The 21,431-nt window shown below is 41.1% G+C and overlaps 1 protein-coding gene across 1 annotated transcript in view; it reads left to right on the plus strand.

Annotated features, from left to right (window-relative positions):
- The window catches only part of Efcab3 (EF-hand calcium binding domain 3), a 419,664-nt gene that overhangs the window by 327,635 nt on the left and 70,598 nt on the right, over window positions 1-21,431 (plus strand). Inside the window, exons 147-160 of the mRNA XM_076543522.1 lie at window positions 743-847; window positions 1,405-1,458; window positions 2,120-2,224; window positions 3,265-3,318; window positions 5,073-5,177; window positions 5,668-5,721; window positions 6,163-6,267; window positions 10,593-10,646; window positions 12,418-12,522; window positions 14,092-14,145; window positions 14,555-14,659; window positions 16,900-16,953; window positions 19,538-19,642; window positions 20,092-20,145. Coding sequence (XP_076399637.1) covers window positions 743-847; window positions 1,405-1,458; window positions 2,120-2,224; window positions 3,265-3,318; window positions 5,073-5,177; window positions 5,668-5,721; window positions 6,163-6,267; window positions 10,593-10,646; window positions 12,418-12,522; window positions 14,092-14,145; window positions 14,555-14,659; window positions 16,900-16,953; window positions 19,538-19,642; window positions 20,092-20,145 — 1,113 coding nt within the window. The remainder of the gene's footprint in view (window positions 1-742; window positions 848-1,404; window positions 1,459-2,119; window positions 2,225-3,264; window positions 3,319-5,072; window positions 5,178-5,667; window positions 5,722-6,162; window positions 6,268-10,592; window positions 10,647-12,417; window positions 12,523-14,091; window positions 14,146-14,554; window positions 14,660-16,899; window positions 16,954-19,537; window positions 19,643-20,091; window positions 20,146-21,431) is intronic.

The following is a 21,431-nucleotide window of genomic DNA, read 5'->3' on the forward strand; positions in this document are numbered from 1 at the left end:
TCTATAAAATATGTATATAGTCATTTATATCATAACAATACCATTCTCTGAACTCCATTTTAGAATGCTAGTTTCTATTGTTGTTCTTAGTGAAATGATCCACATGAGATAGTTACTGACAATCACACTGATTAAGCCAATGAAAAGTTTTAAATCCGTTTTGTGGGTGAGGGGGACTGGCCCAGCCAAGAGTGAGCTTGTGCCTCTAAAAGTAAATTGGTACCCAAGCTTAGCAGCACAGTTTCTAACGGCAAAAACCACAAAGACCATAATTTATATCAAAGGTATGTAAAGGTCAGAGGAACCTTGAAATATTCATTCCTGAAAGAGCACAGTAATTATTTTAGACATAATAAGTCAACTATTTTTCATTTATATTTTTTCAAGTTATTTTAGGGTTTTTTAAAAATTATTTTGGTTAATACATCTGGACAATGGTCAAGGTCATGGGAATCTCAAATGTGTTGCCAAGGCAGCTGTGACCATTGGGAAGGAGAACAGAGGGCTGAGGACTATCTAAACAAGCACAAAACAGAGTCAGAACAGGATGACATTGCCTTGGGTGTTTCATTAGAACTTACAAAATTCTTTTTCTGTCTAGAATTAAGCAACTGATCCCTTTTTCTGATGTCCTCTCAGACTCTCAGCTGAGACTTTTGACTATTCAGTCCTTCCGGTGCATGCAGATGACACTTACGGTTTAAAAATCACGTGTTGCTCTCATTTCTACTTTTCTCCAAAGGAAACAAAGTGGATGTTGGTGAACTAAATGGCGCTTTGAAAACCACAGGGATAATACTCACACCAAAGGAACGCTGGGAGCTGCTAAAGACCCTGCCTGTCACCTGTGAGCATTTCTGATCCCGTTTCAGCTCCTAGGGGACTTAGTTTGCGTGTGTATATCATGGGGGCTAAGGGGCAGTCACTGAGCATGCATTCCACATTTGTTTGTGTCCAACATATTGAAGACTTCTCAAATGGTAAGATGAAAGTCCAAAGTCTTTGTGTTCATGGAGACTATTTGACGGAGGGTCTCTATTGGATTTGAGAGCTTCTTAGGAAAGGAATTAATTTATGAATCAAGATCTGATCATGAATTTTTGAGTTGAGATATTACTTCTGGAATGTCTGATGATCCTAAAGCAGAAAGAAAAATGAGGGCAGGAGAGAAGGCAGGACCAAAAAGAATGAGTTAGCCTCAGTACTAGCCTATCGAAGTGGAACATTAGGAGATCCAATGCTTCACTTTATTAATAAAGCCAAATTGAAGAAAGCTGTGTGGAGAGCGGGCTGGATAAGCCAGGTCCTATAAGGATACAGTTTCGATGGTGGTAGTCATCCACGGTCCTGTTATGGATGTCTGTACCGCTTTGTCTGTGACCGTGGTTATGTCTTCCGTTACAGATGATAATAAGGTGTATCGCAACCGACTGTTTGATGGTTTAAAAACTTCGCACAGTGAGTAACAAATACAAGGTCAAGTGAGACAGGCCTTCAAGTTTGTGTTTCTTTCTGGGAAGTCTGCTTATCTCTTAATGGTAACAGTAGCTTATTTCCATTGAGGGTAGGTCCAAGGCAGTATTCTGTCCCACAAATGCTGCAGTGGCAATTTTCTTAACGCCACGCCCCATGTGCATTACACTGATCCACTTGTCTCGTGTCTCACAACTTGAATGTGGAAACAGTTATTTGAGGCCACATTCTTGCCCATGGTGCTATATTCAATAGTTTATCAATCTTTTCATCCCCCTTTCTGGCTTTTAGCTTAAATTCCCAGAGATAATTTACTGTTGTGACAGGTTTCAAACCTGGCGACCACAATTATGGTTGTTTCTGACACCTCTGCTGTGAATAAATGAGGAACAATTAACAGACATTAGTCACTTCCTTTGCTGTAGGTGTCTACGGCAAATTTTAGCAGCATACCTTGGGACATGCATAGGGGATGTTCCTTTCTTCCCCTCCGTCTGTCCCCTGCCATCTTTTTATTCTTCCTTCAAACATTCATGGCCTTGCTTCCTTCCCTCCTATGCGACCCAGTCCTTAGAGCTAAGGAGAATTTTAAACGTTAAAACATAATTTTACATTTTTTTCTTATTGCATCTCTTCCTTTCTTAAGGAGGGCGAGGCTTTACAAGTAAACTAGAAACCATTATGGAAAACTTCAACTACCAGGTTGGAAAATCAGACTTGAAAAGTCTATGGAACTTCTTGCAAGTTGACGGTATTTTAGTTACTACTTCTAATTTCTTTTAAAGACCATTGAGCCCTTCTGGTAGACTCTGCATGGGTATTTTTTCTCGGTTATTCTTAGGAAGGAAGAAATATTTGTGGAGTTATAATCCTCAAGGGTAAAAATGGAGCTTCTTCCAGGTGTGGTAGCATACACCTTTAGTCCTAGCTCTTGGGGTGGGGGTAAGGAGGAGAAGCAGGCAGATCTCTGTGAGTTTGAGGTCAGCCTAATCTGCATAGTGAGTTCCAGACCAGCTAGGGCTACATAGTGAGTCCCTGTCTCAATAAAGTTAGGTAGAAAGAAAGAGAGAGGGGGGGGGAGGGAGGAAGGGAGGAAGGGAGGGAGGGAGGGAGAGAGGGAGAAAGGAAGGAAGGAAGGAAGGAAGGAAGGAAGGAAGGAAGGAAGGAAGGAAGGAAGGAAGAAAGAAAGAAAGAAAGAAAGAAAGAAAGAAAGAAAGAAAGAAAGAAAGAAAGAAAGAAAGAAAGAAGATAGATAGATAGGATATAGATATATTAGATATAATAGATAGATAATATATATATTCTCTTAATCTATTATCTACCAGTATTGACAGAGGACTGATAAAGGCATTGCTAAGCTTATATTGAACATTACAGGGAATTTTTAGAAGTTATTGGGATAGCTGGTAGAAAAGGCCAGAAACGACAAGTCAAGTGAGGAGGGAAAAGGGGGTGTGGAGTTGTCTGACATGGAACACACAGTAAAAGGCAGTATGTTTTCGTTCAGCAATTAGGAGATGGGGTAGAAATGTCAGGTGGGGTAGAAATAGAATGCCAGTGATTTCTGCCTGGAAAAAGTTTATCTATCACCAAAAGAAGTATCTTTTAGGTCCCAGTAACCATCTAGAAGAAGAGTCAATTTAGCATGCTAATTCACCTCCTACAAAAATTCTGTTCCATAATTGGATACATTCAGAAAATAGCAAATGTCTCCTGTGAATACAATGACAACTTAGAAAATCTCACAAGCAAATAAGCAAAGTGTGGTCTGTGTCTGACTTTGTGTTTCAGATGCTGGACGTTTCTCACTGAGCTCCTTGGCGAATGCAGCCAATTTGTTTTCTGGTGAGAAGTAATGATGGAAAGATTTAAAAATCAAGATCTTTGGGGGGGTGAGGGTGCGTGCATGCGTGCGTGCATGCGTGCGTGCGTGCGTGCGTGCGTGCGTGCGTGCGTGTGTGTGTGTGTGTGTGTGTGTGTTCTCCATTTCCTATCTCACTGTAGGAGTGCTGGGATTATGAATGCACAACACTGCATCTAGCTTTATTACTTGGCTTCTGGGAGCTGAACTCAGATCATCAGTCTTGTAGAGCAGAGGCTTTTGCCCATCTCCCTGGCCCCCTGCTTTAATTTCATTGAGTAGAATTTCTATACTTTAACTTTTATCTCTGTTACTTCTTGACCCCATGGAATTTTTAGGTTTGGTCTCTTGATCATATCCCATGAGTTCTTACAAGCAGTAGTCATTATTTTTTTTCTTTATTGCTATCTAGTTGTAATATTAGATCAGCCTTGTCATCAACCCCTGATATTCTTTCTTCTGCTTGATCTAGTTTATTGGTGATTTTTCTACTGTGCTTTTCTTTAATTCATTAAGGATTTTTTTCATGTCTAGTATTTTTGGTTCTGTTTTGATTTGTTTTGTTTTGTTTATCAAAATCTTAATTTCCTTGCTGAGTTTTCTCATTCATGTTGCTAACTTCCTTATCTATATTGCTGATGTTTTTCCAGGTCCTGAATTTCTTGAGTTCATCCATCTGCTTATTTGTGTACTATTTGAGGTCATTTATCATTGTTTAGGACAGGAGCCTGAAGAACACCCAGTTGGATGCCCTCTTTCACAAGGCACACCCTACCAGCACTGCCAGGAGTGGGGATGCCTGTGCAGCTGCTGAAGCCCCGCCAAGCACCCCAGGACTATTGAAAATGTAGAAATTAATCAAACCAAAACAATTTGTGTGGTGGGGCAGGGCACAGACATTGAGAGACTCCAGGTACCTGGCTTTGCTCATCTCCATTCCAGCTCCCACACACCCTCAAGTAGTCTGTGTCTGGTCTTGCAGTCTCTCCAGATGTTGGAGCCTCAGTTTCCACTGTGAGCACCCTCTGCAGTGTGGCTCACATTGCCCACAAAGTAGACCTGTGTCCATGGATCTGTTTGCAAGTTGCAACCAGTTTCCTGGGTCCAGGCTGATTTCCAGAATGGTCACTAGCTTAGCCAAAGAGGTGAGGACGACCTTCAGGAATTGGAGACATAAAACTGCAGGGGCTTCAGCTCTGACTGCCTCACATAACCCGCCCCTCCCAGTCTCTGGCATCTCCCTTCTGCATGGATGGTAGATCTGTCTTGTCTTTTATTCTTTGGGGAGTAACTGACTGGGTACCCATGCAGCTCACAATGGCTTTCTTTTCCATTTTGCTTAAAGGCCACTTCGAGGGGTTCCTTCATTATCAAGCCATGTTTTTTAAGATTATTATCCATTGCTTATTTTTTTAATCTTAATTTTAACATGTCCCAACTTTTCCCTGGTCTCTGTCTACTGTTTACTGCTGTGCTCTTGTGCCTTCCCATGCCACCTCCCTTTTCTGCCACCCCTGGCCAAAGTCTTCCTCCTCTTTACTTGTTCTTCCCTCCTTTCACTGGTACAGGAAACATGCTTTGCTTTAGCGCTTTCCTGTGATGCTCTGCAGAGAGATAGGCCTCATTGTGTCCTCAGCTCTCTGCTACTGTATCTCTTACAATTATGTATTATCATTTCCTTAATGGAGAATCATTCTATATGAAAATGCTCATTTATTATGTCTCTCATCTCTTAAAGGTGTTAAAATAAATGCCGAGGATATACAACCATATCTGGAAAGCTTGGGCATTGAATTAACAGACAGTGAAAGCCAGCTGATACAGAACACACTTCCAGTAGATAGTAAGTAGTTCAGACCTCACCATTAGTTACAGTACTCCTTCCTGGGCTTGAGCTGTATATTTAAAGTTATATAAGCATCGTTACTTAACAGCTCATTGAAAATTAAAAGAGCCAATTTTGACAAAATATCCTTTCTTCAATATTCAAGTGCTAAATTAAAAGGTAATATTGTTTGGTGTGTGTGTGTGGGGGAATTGGTAATTATGATAAACAATTTTAAATATTGGACCAAATATCTGTAACATGCCCAAAGCAAAAGTCAGAAAAGGTGATAGCCAGAAGATCTCTGTAGTGGAAAGGAGGGGAACCTCAGAGAACCATAAAACAACCCGCGTTTCAATGTGTTGAAGTTCTACCTGCAGTATATCACATACCACAGAATAGTCAGCCTTGTGAGTCCCAGTAAATTCCTTGAATATGACTAATAACATTCATGAACAGGACTTCCTGGCTTTCTACTTCCTCTATTAATGTGACCTTTACCTTACAGATGACAACATGGTGTACAAAAATGTGTTAATGGACATACTGCGGACTCTCAGAAGTGAGTGCACAGTGTTCTAAAAGGGGAAAAAGAACTACAAATCCCTTCATTCTCTGGTTACATTACTAATTGTGTTGCCATATTGTGTGATGTAAGCACTAGAACACCTGTCTATCAACAGTTGGGGTAATCATCAATCTGTAGCAATTTTCAATCTTTTTCTACTGTAAGAAATTGTTGGTGAGTTGTCAACTGCTGTAATAGTAAGCCGTGCCTGATTTTCTCTTCTGTAAACTCCTTCTAAGGACAGTTGTGACAGTGCTCTCTAGAACATGAATAGGAAAGACCATTCCTCTCCCAAATTCCTGATTTATTTTATCACCTCAAGGACTGTATGGTGCTGGGACTTTTCATCTCCTAATTGTATGGGCTGATGGGTATGGGTAATCATTTTTTTCCTTTTGGCATAAAACCAAATTTCTTCTATTCTTTTTTCTTAAGGTGGAAAAGTCGATATTGATAAAATCGATGATGCTCTTGAACACCTGGGATATCCTCTTGAGGAAGAGGAGATAGAGGAGTTGTCTAAAAATCTGCCAGTTAATCGTGAGTATTTCAAACACACGGTGCTTCATAAAAAGAATTTCAGCTCCTTTTTTATAGCATTTCTAGGTGGTAGGCTGCATCAAAATGAAGCTGAATGTCTCCTTCCCAGTCACTGGCTGTCAGAAACTCAGTGAAGCAGATGAACTCAAGCTTTGTACTTTCCATGAGAAGCACATGGCCACAGAAGTAGCTGCTGATGCTCCAGGTGGAAAGTGGAAGCGTTGTGTGGTCTGAATCAGTGGTGAGGATGACAAACAAAGTTTCCACATGAGGCAAAGACCCCTGGTAGAGTGTGTCTGCTGTTCCGTAAGGGGCATTCCTGTTATAGACCAAGGAGAACTGAGAGAGGAAGCCAAGTCTTTTCATGGATGCATTGTGGATGCCAATTTCAGTGTTCTCAACTTGGTTATTGTTGAGAGAGAGAGAGACAGAGAGACAGAGAAAAGGATATTTATTTCTGAACTGACAAATATTAGCGTGTCTCAGCAGCTGGGGTCCAACAGAGATAGCAGAATCTAAAAGCTTTCAAACTCTCTGAAGAAGATGATGTCCACCAGTAATGCAGTCAGAAAGCCCTTAAACAGAGAAGGTAGACAGTCCAGGACCAAAGTGACCAAGACTCAGTGTCCCATCCCTCCATGTGTCCTGCGACACAAATGCCAGTGTAGTGCTCTAAAAAAAACAACACACAAAAAAAACAAGGAGGAAGCTTCAGAATATAGTAAACTTTTGACCAAGAGAATGAAGGAAGCCAAAGAAAAACACCAGGAACACACTGCCAAGAAACAGGCTGTCCTCGCTAAGAAATTCTATTTCTGATTCCAGTTATAAATCAGTCTTTAAGAGTAACAACAACAACAAAAAGATCATCAGACCTTGAAAAAAAAGAATTTTCTTTCTCTATAGAAACATTTCAAGTATTCTTGTTGATTTCCTAGAGAAATTCAGAAGCACAGACCCAGCCCTAAAGTCCAGGGGAAAAGACTGTCTCTTAGTATTAATTTGATACTAGCTCATCTACCAAATTAATTGGCCCTCATTGCTTCTACCAGAGTTCCTATGTCAGAGAGTACCACAGAGAGATCATAGTCAATACTAGAATCAAGTCAAAAAGTTTCTTAAAAGGAATATTTGAAGGATGGCAAGATGGTTTGGTGGGTAGAGGCTCGTGCTGCCAAGGCTGAGGACTGAGTTTGGTCCCGAGGCCCCATGTGATGGAAGGAGAGCGTGGACCTTCTAGAGCTGTCCACTGACCTCCTGCCCATGGAGTGCTCACACTGCCTCTCCCGCCGACCGCAGGCAGGTAGATAGATAGATGGAAAAGGGTGTTTAAAGAGTATTTGAGATGAGGGAAGTGAAAGGCAAGAAGACAAACAGCGATGAAGAAGAGAGAAAAAGAAAGTGGTAACCAGGCGTGCCTTTAATCCCAGCATCCTGGAGGCAGAGGCGGGTGGATCTCTGTGAGTTGGTGGCCAGCCTGGACTACCGAGTGAGTTCCAGGACAGCCAGGGCTACATAGTGAGACCCTGTCTCAAAAAACAAGAAGAAAAAAAAAAGAGGGGGAGGAAGGTAATAGAGATTATTAAATATTATCTGTAATATTATAAAATAATACTTTGTGAACTTCCCTGGAGGATACACACATGTCTGCTCACTCCATACAGGGCACCAACAACTAACCAAAGAAATGATTCCTCCTGAGTCCTTGGTGAGCCAGTGAGTCTATGGGGATACTTGCAGAACTTGGGAGAGGGATTATTATAGGAGTATGGGTGAACAGCTACAAAAACACTGCAAAGTCCTATTTCCCCGTGGAGGACAGCTTCATAGAGGCTGCATCGTGGAGTTTCACTTCAGTCAGCCTTCTACTTCTTGTAGAGTCCAGCATCTCCCAAGATCACTTGCAGTAGAGCATGGGAAGGAGACAAAAGGGAGTTGTCTTAGTCAGTGTTCTGCTGCTGTGAAGAGACACTATGACCATAGCAACTCTTATAAAAGAAAGCATTTAATTGGGGACTTGTTTACAGTTTAGGAGGGCTAGTCCATGATCATCATAGTGGAGAGCATGGTGGCAGGCAGGCAGACATGGCCCCGGAGCTAAGAACTTTACTTCCTGATACACAGGTAGCAGGGAGGGAGACTGGGCCTAGCATGGACTTTTGAAACCTCAAAGCCCACCCCCCCCCACTCCCCACCCCTCCACCCCCACCCCAGTGACATACTTCCTCCAACATGACCACACCTCCTAGCCTTTCTAATCCTATCAAACAATTTTACTTCCTGATGACTAAGCATTCAAGTATATGAGGCGACTGGGGCCATTCTTATTCAAACCACCACAGAAATCATGGCTGGAATCCCAGGTGAGACCCTGTGGTCCTCTCCTTTGACCAAGGAGTGTTAATAGCTCCATTACCACAGACCTAGCTGTCATAGTATTATTTTTGGTATTTAATTGCCATGGCTACATGACAAGAAAATATCCACTCCAGGATAGCAAAGAAAAATAAGCCACACTATAACTACACACCTAACAATTACATTTAGTAAATTCGTAGATATCAAACTTTAGATCCAAAGAATCACCCTCTCTGAATTGTGTTCAAGTGGATCTGTAGAGCTCATGAGTTTTTGTTAAAAATAAATAATCTTGTTACAGTTCTTTAAAAAAAAAAAAAAAAAAAAAAAAAAAACTTAGAAAAGAAAGACATCCTGAAATATGTGTTGGGGGTTAGTAGTTTTTTTCATCATCTTTAGTAAAAAACAAGTTAAACATTGTTAATTCTGAGCATGGTAAGCATCGTTGGCATAGTGAAATAATGTTGAGGACTGGTAGCAGTTTGATGAACATCCCAAAATGCTCATCTACTAATGCAATCTAATCATGCTTCAAATCATAAGACTTGCTGCTCACCAAAGAATGACCACCTTATTTTCTTAACCAGCCTCTAATCCTTTTGTTCAAGACTCTGTGTAACACAGGAGCCAAGCAAGATTATGGAAAGTTATGTTGGAATATTGCCTTACTCTAAAGATCTAGAGATCATGCTGATTAAATGTCATAACATAGGGGCTGGAGAGATGGCTCAGGGGTTAAGCGCACTGCCTGCTCTTCCAGAGGACCTGAGTTCAATTCCCAGCAACCACATGGTGGATCACAACCATCTATAATGAGATCTGGTGCCCTCTTCTGGCCTGCAGACATACATGCAGACAGAACACTGTATACATAATAAGTAAATAAATCTTAAAAAAAAAAATGTCATAACATAAATATTAGTAAATTTTGCCAAAGGTCTGCAAAGGGTGATAGAAGCCTCGTTTCAAAACTGTAGTCAAAGGTAGAGCACTTAAGCAAAGGTGTCTGAAGAACAGCTGAGGAGATACTTAAAATATTTTTTTTAATTAGGAGGAAATACATTTCTATGTTTCATGAAGTACTCTCTGCTGGGTCTAAAATCCTTTGTAACCTGGTGACTGCTATAGGCACCATGCACATCCTGGTACCTGCAGAGGCCAAAAGAGGAGGTTGGATTCCTTGAAACTGGAGTTCCAAATGGTTCTGGGCATTAGCTCCTGCCATCACGGGAGCAGACATTTTGTCAGCTCTTGTATTCTCAGCACTAAAAAGGGGCCTGGATATGGTGGACATCCGATGAATACTTGATTCATGAAAAGCTAAAACATTATAATTTCCTCTTTCCCCCACTGTCCTTACTAATGATTGAGGAACAGACGTCAGGAAGCATGACTGGGTGTAGTGAATATGTTTATCATATTTACATTCTTTTGCTTTTTCCTCAACTTTATGCTTATGTAGACAATAAAAGTAAAATGTCTAGTTAGAAAAAAATTCTAGGCCATTGTTCAATTGTTGAACCCTCACAATTAAGAATTTTATTTAACTGGAGCCTATATGAGTCTATTCCAGCTGTCATAACAATATGGCACCAACTGGGGGGCTTAAAGAACAAAATGTCTTCTGTCATAGTACTGGAGTCTGAAAGCTCCAAGTCGAAGGCTGGAATGTGTGGCTTCTGGGAGGACTGTATTCCGACTGTATTCCCAGGCTCCAACAGTTGCTGTCCCACGGTATTCACACCTAACCAAGGGAGCTGGAAAGAGGCCGTTCTTTACACTCCTTACAAGCCACAGCTTCCCCAATCAGGCTTCACCTCATAATTTTATTCAAACTTTAATTTTCATCCAAAGAGCACATTTCCAAATACAGACACATGAGGGACTAGGGCTCCAGTGTCCACAGTTGGAGGAACCGTCACTCAGCCCCCAGCAAGGCTTTACCTAAGGACTGTCTTGTATTCCAGGCGAAAGGAGTGTCCGCATGGATTTGCTCCTGAAAGAAGTTGATGCCGTTTTAGGTGAGTGAGAAGAAATAATGGGAAAACAATGTCAAAATGATCTCTTTCCTGGTGTGCTAGCACATGCCTCTAATCCCAGGGTTCAGGAGGGAGGTTTCTTGTGACTTTGAGACTAACCTGGGCTATCTAGAGAAATAAATACCATTTCAAAAGCACACAGGGCCAATAAGGTGGTTTAACATTAAAGGCACTGCCACAGAAGCCTGACAATGTGAACCCATGGTAAAAGGAGAGAATTACCTCCACAAAGTGGTCCTTTGACTCCCATACCCATGCTGTGGCACACACATGTGTGCATACAATAATAATTAGTAAGTAAAACTAATTTGAAAATGGATCTCTTAATATAGAAAACAAATTTTTTTTTGTTTTTGGTTTTTCAAGACAGGGTTTCTCTGTGTAGCTCTGGCTGTCCTGTAACTCATTTTTGTAGACCAGGCTGGCCTCAAACTCACAGAGATCTGGCTACCTCTGCTTCCTGAGTGCTGGGATTAAAATATATATAGCCACCACACCCAGCTATATATAAAACAAGTTTTTAAAAGTATTTTCTGTTATCTTGTCAAAGTAATCATATCATCCTATTTGTGCTGGTAATCACAACTTAAGTGGCCTGATTTATATAGAGACATCTTTGCTAGAATCATTTATTTACATCAACTTTGTTTTATTTTGAGACACAGTCTTACTCTATAGCTGTGGCTGGCTTGAAACTCACTCTGTAGACCAAGATGGCCATTCTCAAGCTCCTAGAGATCCCCCTGCCTCTGTCTCCTTAGTCCTTCAATTAAAGGCCACCATGTCTGGCCTAGATCTTATTGTAAAGCCTGTGGAAGAATTCCCCAACAGCAAACCCATATTCTTTGAAGTTTCTCAGTAATATAATTTTTCTTTATTTGTTTTGTGTGTGTGTGTGTGTGTGTGTGTGTGTGTGTGTGTGTGTGTGTGTGTGTATGTGTGTGTGTTTTATTTTTGTTTTATTTTGTTTAAGCAAAACAAAATATTTTGTTTGGGCTTTTTGTTTTAAAAGGTAGAGTCTTACCAGAACCTAGGCTGCCCCAAACTCACTACACAGCCCAGGCTGTTCTCAAACTTACAGCCTGCTTCCTACCTCAGCCTCCTATACACTGGGGTTAAGCAAGGTATAAGCCACCATACATAGCTAGCAACATGCCCTCTTTTTCTACTGTTTTAATAGTAAAATGATATGACAGATTTATACCTGTGACATCTGTGAACAAGGTCATAGTTCAGGCAAAAATGAGAATAAAGTAAATATTAGGTACAGGCAGAATGATTGACACCAGCTCATTTAGTGGGCTATTACAGAAACACCAGCTTCCCGTGTGCTTGTTTTTATTCCCCAAATTGAAGAGCTGCCTTGACCAGAAAGAATGACATTTCTGTCACCCTCCGGAAACTACCCTTCAGTATTTCTGTTGTTGGTTATTAAAATATTTTTTGAAATTATTTTTATTTTATGCATATGGGTGTACTGCCTGCATGTATGTCTGCGTACCATGTGTGTGTCCCATGGAGGTCAGAAGAGGACCTTGGAGTTACAGATGGTTGTGAGCCATCATGTAGGTACTGGGAATTAAACATGGGTCCTATAGAAGAACACCCAGTACTCTTAACTGCTGAACCATCTCTCTGACCCTTGTTATTGTTTTTTCAGATTTTATATTTTATAATGCTACATAGACATTTGTGATTGTGTTATTACTTAAATTTGTAGTTTAACAATTTTACTATCAATTTCTTTATGTAGGGGAAGAAATCGACTATAATGACATGGACAATGTTCTTAAAAACATTGGGTTAAGACTCCACCTAAAAGAAAGCAATGTATTAATGAAAGCTTTACCAATGGATGGTAAGTACTTTAATTTATCAATGAGTTCTTTACTGACCCAATGAAAACTGATAGTTACCATTAGGCATTAGTGTCACAAAAATGAATAAGACAAAGTCTATAATGTATAGTTTAGGGATAACAGTGAGGATTAAACAAATATTGAATATGAAAAATAAGTATTTTAAGCATAAATTATGAATATAAATTTTTAAATGTTGTATACTTTATTTTGATGAATAAGAAATCAATTGTGACTATTTATTTTATTGTTAGCATATATTCCTTATACGAAATATAAGGTTTCATCCTATGTTTAAACACATATTCATTGACTTTGATTCTCAGTCCTCCTTCAGCCTTTGCTGTCTCCCCCACAACAAATAGGATCCCTTATTTTCATGTCTTTTTTTTTTTTTTTAAATCTAGGTTCTGCATATGAGAGCAGAAAGCACTGGTCAATGGTAGAGTTTTTGCCTTGGATGGCCAAGGCCCTAGGTCTGATCCCCTGCAGCACACACACATGATACTGCAAAAGAGAAAAAACATAGTATTTGACTTACAAATATGGCTCATTTATCACTTAGCATCATGATATGCAGTTCTGTCCATTTTCTGCAAATGACAGGATTTTAAGATTTTGTTCTTCTTTATGGCTAAAGAATACAGACATTTTTCTTCTGCCACACATCTGCTGATGAGCACCCAGACTGACTCCAGCACCAACTAATAGGACCAGTGCCACAAAAACCATGAGTGTTTAGGCATCCCTACTGTATACTGAGGGCAGGAGAGAGGTAGGGAGGTCCATCTAGCCACCATTTTTCAAGTGGATAGATTTACTATCTTTTTTTTTATTTTACTTTCTATATTTAGTACATTGATGTACTAAATATTTTTTATTATTTATTTTACAATACTATTCAGTTTTTCATAATAGCCACAGATTCCCTTGTTCTCTCCCTTCCTGCCCCCTCCCCTTCCCCCCAGCACACCTCCCATTCCCACCTCCTCCAGATCAAGGTCTCCCCCGAGGACTGGGATCGACCTGATAGACTCAGTCCAGGCAGGTCCAGTCCCCTCCTCCCAGATTGAGCCAAGCGTCCCTGCATAAGTCCCAGGTTTCAAACAGCTAACTCATGCAATGAGCCCAGGACCTGGTACCACTGCCTAGATGCCTCCCAAACAGATCAAGCCATAGATTTACTATCTTAAGAACATTCTTAAACCAAAAAAAAAAAAAAAAAAAAAAATATGCCGGGCGGTGGTGGCGCACGTCTTTAATCCCAGCACTCAGGAGGCAGAGGCAGGCGAATCTCTGAGTTCGAGGCCAGCCTGGGCTACCAAGTGAGTCCCAGGAAAGGCACAAAGCTACACAGAGAAACCCTGTCTCAAAAAACCAAAAAAAAAAAAAAGAACATTCTCCTATTCCAAGTCTTAGCTTGTGATATAAATAGAAAAAAAAAAAAAACAAAAAACAAAAAAACAAAACAAGGAAAATCCCTAGAGTTGTTTCCTGAGACTTGAGAGTTTGAGCTGTTTCGTACGTGTCCTGGGTTCGAACTCTGCAGTGTGTGCCTTGCTTTGCAGCTGCCGGGAAGATATACAAGCACAAGCTGATAGACAGCGTCATGTCCCTCAAAGGTAAGTGAGAAACTGGGTGAAACTGGACTTCCCGTGCTTCGCTTCTCACGCTTTGGGTGATGACAGATCTGTCAGCTGGCCTGCTTTGTTTCTTAAGTTGTTAAGTCACTTGCTGCTTTAAACATGACCACCTGTAAAAATGTGATGTTTCACACTCACAGCAGTTCAAATCTGTTTTCTGAGAGTTCTGAGTATGAGTGGTTTCTGGCCAGAATTCAGCAGACCTACCTAACTCCTTATAAATGTCTCTATAGAGGCTCTGGGCAGAACAAGGGAGCAGTTTCTGGCCCAGAGTCCTGTGACAGCTCACTCCTCCAACAGCTTTGTCCTTTGACTGTGTACCCTTTACTAATGCGTGGGCATGACTAGTGTCTCCATTGCTTATCTTCTTCTCCCGCTGTTTCCTAAGGAGTTCAGATTGATTTGAAAAAGATAAAAACTTTCATGGAAAATATGGGTTTTGAACTTGAGGAGAATGAATATGAAGACCTGATAAGTTACCTGCCCGTTAATGGTAAGTTGCTCCTGACTTTGGGTTTATATAGGAGGATTTCAAAAAGCAAATCTGGATTTGTGCAAAAGTATTTAAAAGAAGAAATAAAAAACCTAAAAGATAGAAAGTCTTGTCCTCAAGGCTGGAGTTGGCTGAGTGATAAGGACATTCTTAATTCTTTTCCCAACACACTCAAGTTTGTTAATGCATCCATGTGAGATAGCTCACCACCACCTATAGCTCCTGCTTCAGAAGATCTCTTCTGGCCTCCAAGAACACACACACACACACACACACACACACACACACACACACACACACACAATTTAAAATAAAAATAAATCTTTAAGTCTAAGGTCTGGAGGAATGGTTCCACAGTTAAGAACACATGCTGCTCTTGCAGAGGACTTCAGTTCAGTTCCCAGCACCCACATCCCGCAGCTCACAACTGCCTCTAGCTCCATTTCCAGGAGATCTGATGCCCTCTGCTGGATTGTGCAGACACCAGGCACACATGTGCTGCACATACACACATTCAGGCAAAAAACTCATACACATAAAAATAAAATAATTTAAGTCTAACCCTCAAGAATTTATCAGTTCATTGAGTGCCAATATATTTAACTATTAGGAGTATAGCAACCTAACCGTCTATCAACTAGGAAGGAGGCCTAGAGGCCAAGACATCATTATGGTGTTATCTAGTTGTAGTATAGTACTAAAAATGCCTTCACTGAGATTCTGAAAAAGCAAAAACCTAAGTTTTCCAGGAAAAGGGTCAGAGAAAGCTGTTATATGTGCAGAAATCCTCCACTAATAAAGGCATTACAGCTAAGAAAAACAGTGCATGCCAAAGTATAAGTGCAACAAAATCATGGGACATTAGCAAGTATTCCTTCAAGGCTGGAATTTCTGCTTCAAGTAACCAAGTGTCCAGGGTGGAGAGTATGGACAGGGAAGTCACCAGAAGGGCCTTAAACCAGGCAGTGAAATTTAGTCATCTTTCTCTTGAGTGAGATTCTGTAGTTTGTGCCTTTCTAAAAATGTATCCATTTCATCTGAATTGTCTGAGTGTCGGTATGAAGTCACTTGCATTCCTGTATATTCCTTCTAATTTGTGTAGTTGGTGGCAATGGTCTCTCTGGTTCTGACCTTTTTTTTTTAACTAGTCACAAAGGACATACTTTTTCTTAGCTCGTTTTCCAGCTGTTTGGAAGCATTAGTGAAATATGACAACTATTTTAATTCTAGAAGTAGCAGTTTCCCCCTGAGGCACACATCTCAGTTGCTGATCCCACAGGAGACACATCAGAGACCCATCTCCAGCTTGTCAGTAGCCACCTGCTGGACTAATGACGACACATAAGACACCTTCCTCAGAAGGAAAGAAGGGAAGCAGAGGAGGGAAGGGGGAGGCAGAGTCTGTGAGGTACTAGCTCACCACATTGTCCACTTAAACAGGGTGGCAGAGCAGTCTTCAAACCCCAGGACTTGGGAGGCAGAGGGGGCAGGACCACCCTAAGTTTGAGACCAACCTGAAATAAACAGAGTTCCTGGCCAGCCAGCTCTACATAGAAAAACACTATCTCAAAATTTTTAATTACTTAATTAAAGTAAACCAAATACCAACACTGCATTTAAGCTGGGCACACTGGCATGAGCCCATAACCTCAGCTCTCAGGAGGCAAAGGCAGAAGAATCAGAAGGGGAAGGTCTTCCTCCGCTCACAGAAAACTCCAGGTCAGTGGTGACGCCCTTCCCAATAAATAAGCATTTTAACTGCTATTTAAGTTCAGCTAATTCATCAAAGCACTTTCAGCCATGTTAAGCGTGGCTAGTGGAAGAATGGCAGGTGGAGCCGAGCCCTGCCCGAGGACAGAGCATGGAGACGGAAAAGCACTACTAATGTCCCAAGTCAGATCTTTCCTCCACAGCACTTGATCCATTTGATTGCTTACCAGCTTTGCAGCCAGTAACAAGAAACTCCTCCAGACAGGACAAGGAGCCACTGCTGGCGTCAGCCCAGGGTCTTCCTGGCTGTGCTCTGCCGTCTTGACAGAGCACACAGTGACGTAAGCAATGTAAAGTCAGTGTCCTTCTCAGAATCTTTCCCCATTTTCAATGGAATGGAAACGGGATAAAACTCTAAATCGAATATTAAAAATTGGCTAGGTCTCTGTGTTTTTCTTCAGTGTATAGCTTTATGTCTTTTTCTATGTGTATTATCATTTTTAATGCATACACTCTGTCTTGTTTTACAGATAATGGGATGGTTAATATCAATGATGTCATGGATAAAGGGAGTCTTTTTACAGGTGGGTCACTAATCATTGATGAGCATCTACTAAGTGAACCTAAGTAGAGATCTGTACAAATCAACCATCCAGGAGCTTCAAGTAGTTGAATCTTCTGCAGCTGAGGGAAAATATGTATAAACAAATGCAATAATATCATAGGTGTTATGTTAAAGGCCTCATAAATAGAAAAGGATTTGCCAGGCAGTGGTGGTGCACAGCTTTATTCCCTGCATGTGAGTCTCTGTGAGTTTGAGGCCAGCCTGGTCTATGGTGTGAGTTCCAGAACAGGCAGGGCTATGCAAAGAAATCTTGGGGGGGCGGGGATGCTCTAAGGATTTCTCAAGGGAGAGAGCACAGGAACTGACCCTTAAAAGGTATGTCAGTGTTTTCTAGACACACTAGAGTGGTCATCTCTGACAGAAGAAGAAGTATAAAGGGTAAGATAAGAAGTAATTTGTTGTGGGATATTTGATCACACTGTGTGAAAGGCACCTTCTGATTGGTTTAATAAAGAACTGAATGACCAATAGCTAGGCAGGAGAGGGTAGGCAGGACTTCCTAGGAGAGAGAGGAACTCAGGGTTAGAATCTAGGTGCAGGGAGATGCCAGCAAGACACAGAGCAAGTCAGACATGTAGGAGAGGTTAAAAGTCATGTGGCATGCCGGGCGGTGGTGGCGCACGCCTTTAATCCCAGCACTCGGGAGGCAGAGCCAGGCAGATCTCTGTGAGTTCGAGGCCAGCCTGGACTTCCAAGTGAGTTCCAGGAAAGGCGCAAAGCTACACAGAGAAACCCTGTCTCGAAAAACCAAAAAAAAAAAAAAAAAAAAAAAAGTCATGTGGCAGAATTAACAGATTAATAGAAACAGGTTAATTTCAGTTAAAAGAGCTAGTTAGGAACTAGCCTAAGCTGAAGGCCAAGCTTTCATAATTAATAATAAGTCTCTGTGTCATTATTTGGGGCTGGCGGCCAAAAAGAAAGTCCGACTACAGTAATTGAAATAATTTAACATAGACCATAAGACTAGGGCATATTGGAAGGTTCAGGTCTTGTCAAAAGCAGTTAGCAGGAGGAAGTGGCCCTGCTATGCCTGGAATCCCCAGAGCTGCTGACAGCCAAGCTTTAGGAACCCCAGTGGGAGAGGCAGGCAGAACGGTGGCAGAGACACAGTAAAAAAGACCAGAAACTGAGCTATTACCCGCTGAGGAGTTAGTGAAAACAAGAAGACTAAGAGCTTAGAACAGGGACGCCTTTAATCCCAGGAACCCCAGTGGTCCAGCTTCACAGGAAAGGTCTCGAAAGGTCTTGGGGTCAACAGCCCTTGTGCCTCTTTCCTCCAGTCATTTGTGCAGAAGAGCCACCAACACCCACCCCACCCCCACCCCCGGCATACCTCCAGGGGACTGAAAACAGGAGTTTGCTTATGCCGCCTGGCATTGGGGCTGTCTGCCTAGACCTTGTCATCAAGCTAAAAAAGAACCAGCAGGGGGGAAATTTCCACACAGCCATGGAGAAGGCTGGAAGGGGAAAGGACCTGTGGTTACTTACAACCTCATCACCAGGAATGAAGAATGAGTGCGCTCCCAAGCAGACTTCTCTACTTTGTTCCTTACCCATGTCTGTGATAGTTTGTGATCCAGCATGTTTCCCTCCAGCACTTTACATTATAGACTTGAAAAACATTTTAAAAGCCTAGTGGTGGTGGTGGTGGACTACACAGAGAAACCCTGTCTTTAAAAAAAAAAAAAAAAAAAAAAAAAAAAAATCCTTCTAAGCTAGTGTTTCTGGACAGGAATAGAGATGAGCTTACTTTACAGAGGAAACTCAGGATCCACAGGGAGTGGTAATTGCTGTCAAGAAGAGAGAAAGGAAAGCCACCAAATCTATAAGGTACCACAGAGAGCCAGGTGAGTTAAGGTTTTCTAAAAGCCCCAGGGAGGAAAAAGCATCATATAGTGACATGGTGTGTGATTAAGAAGATTGTAGGGGACATAGAAGATGGCTCTGCAGGCGAGAGTACTTGGTATGCAAACATATGGACCTGAATTTGTATCTCAGAATCCACGTAAAAAGCCAGTATGGCCACACTGGTCCTTAGAACCCCAGTGCTGTGGAGGTAGAAAGAGGAGGATTGCTGGGACTTTCTGGCTGTCAGCATAGCTCCAGGTTCAGGGAAAGGCTTTGTCTCAAGGAAATAAGACAGAGTAACAGAGCAGGGAACCAACATTCTCCCTCTGGCCTCTGTGCATACCTGCACAGGTATACACATATGCACACAATCCATACATTGCACACACATACACCACACACACATAACCCTGAAAAGTCAGATTCTCATTTTTGCATAATATAATCAGTAGTGTTTCCTTTGTTGGCACAGGCCCTCACTCTATTTATGGGTAAATGTTCGCATCTACTTACCCAACCTAACTTTGGTCATCATTGTTTTGGCCAAAGCCTCTACAGTTTTGTCTTAGTAATTTCTGACGTTCTTGCCAACTTGAGTTCATTAATGTTTACTTAAAGAATAAGCATTTTTTTTCTGTAAAATAGAATCATCATTCTTTAAATTTTCAACTGCTAGTCCTTTTGACTTTTTAAAGGTGAGAAGATTGACATTGTTGACCTGGACGATTTCCTGGAAAAGATAGGGATCAAACTCCCGGAAGACAAGATGATGAAGTTGCTGGGTAAACTGCCAACTGACGGTGAGCACGAAAAGACACCACAATAGCCATGGAGAAGCAGTAAACATGGAACTTGTGTGACGAATAAAGATGTCGCATACTACCCATTACCAACACATCACCAAACAGATTTGTTTCCGTTCCTGAGTTTTATTATTAGACTGAAAATATTAATTGCTAGAATGAAGCATTTTAAAAGTTTCTGTGGGGTGGAGAGATGGCTCAGCAGTTAAGAGCACTGGGTGCTCCTCCAGAGGTCCTGAGTTCAATTCCCAGCACCCACATAGTGGCTCACAACCATCTATTATGAGATATGGTGTCCTCTTCTGGCATGCAGGCATACATGTAGGCAGAATACTGTATATATAACAAATAAATCTTTAAAAGTTTCCGCTTCTTAAGTTAGAAACATTTATTCCACTTCTGAATAACTGTATTATTTCCTGAGACTTGAAATTTCTATCTTGCAGCTAGTGGAAAACTGTACAAGAAAAGGTTAATAAGAGAATTGGAGAATGTTGAAGGTGAGACATGTGATGCTTCTTTTCTTGGCAGGTGACACGGGGGTCCTTGAACCCTGCTGTTATTGTCAAACACTCTCCCTACTTGACAATTTTCAATTATTAATCTTGCCATCCCTCCTGTTGAGTCCTTTAGACAGACGATGGTCACCAAAACAGTTTCCCTGTAATAGACCTAGAAACAGTAGTTCCTCTAAAAAGCCATATACTAGAAACATCAGGAAGAAACAGCACTTCAAACACTAGGCACTTTTCCAACAATATTGATCTTGAATTTCCAGAGATACTATTTTAAAAAAAATTGTTGTTTAAAAGTTTTCCATGGTATTATAATAGATAAGAAATGTAAACAGTGGATAAAGAAAAGTTATTGCCTATATACAACAGGATACTAATTGGCCATGAAAAAGTGAATAAAATCTCATTATTCACAGCAACATGAACAGAAGTGGAGGTCATTGCATTAAGTGAAATAAGCCAGGCACACCCCACACAACAGACACCAAATGATCTCACTTACAATGTAACTAAAACATTGATCTCACAGGGGTCTAGAGTAGAATGATGTTCAGAGGTGGGAGAGAGCAGAGGGGACATTTAAATGAGAACAGGACGCCCTGCTGGCTACGGACAGTGGCACCACTTCAGGAGGGTAGAGAAAAGAAAAGAATTTGGAAAGTTTTAGCCATGAAGAAATTGACAAATGTTTGGAAAAATAGACATGTTCAACCTGATTTGAACAGTACACACGTATGCATGCATTGGAATAGCTCATCCTCTCATCTATAGGGATATTTTTGTTTGTTTGTTTGTTTTCATGTATCAGTAAAAAGATCACTTTGGGTCAGCAGAATGGTTCATCAGGTAAAGGTGCTTGCCACCCAGACAGAGAATGTGAATTTGATTCCTGGAACCCATGTGGAGCCCAGTGGAAGGAAAGAACTGACTCCTGGGAGTTGTCCTCTGACCTCCACATACATACTGTAGCACAGGAGCATTCTATACACACACACACACACACACACACACACACACAAATTAATTTAAAATAAATAAATTTAACTTTTAAGTTTCTTACCAAATTGTGATGTAATAAATCCATAGATTTTATTTATCTCCATTAATTTCAAGGTTCAAATCCTATTATATAGGTCCATTGACAAATACTCATTTGGGTCTTTAATAGAAACTCCAAACTCCTCACTTCCTTCTTTTAAAATTTCTTCTAGAAGCTAGGATCAAGGTATTACTCAAGGAGAGTGTTTGTCTAGCATGTGCATTCCCTGAAT

Source organism: Peromyscus maniculatus, chromosome 8, assembly GCF_049852395.1.
Source record: "Peromyscus maniculatus bairdii isolate BWxNUB_F1_BW_parent chromosome 8, HU_Pman_BW_mat_3.1, whole genome shotgun sequence".
NCBI classification, from domain to species: domain Eukaryota; kingdom Metazoa; phylum Chordata; class Mammalia; order Rodentia; family Cricetidae; genus Peromyscus; species Peromyscus maniculatus.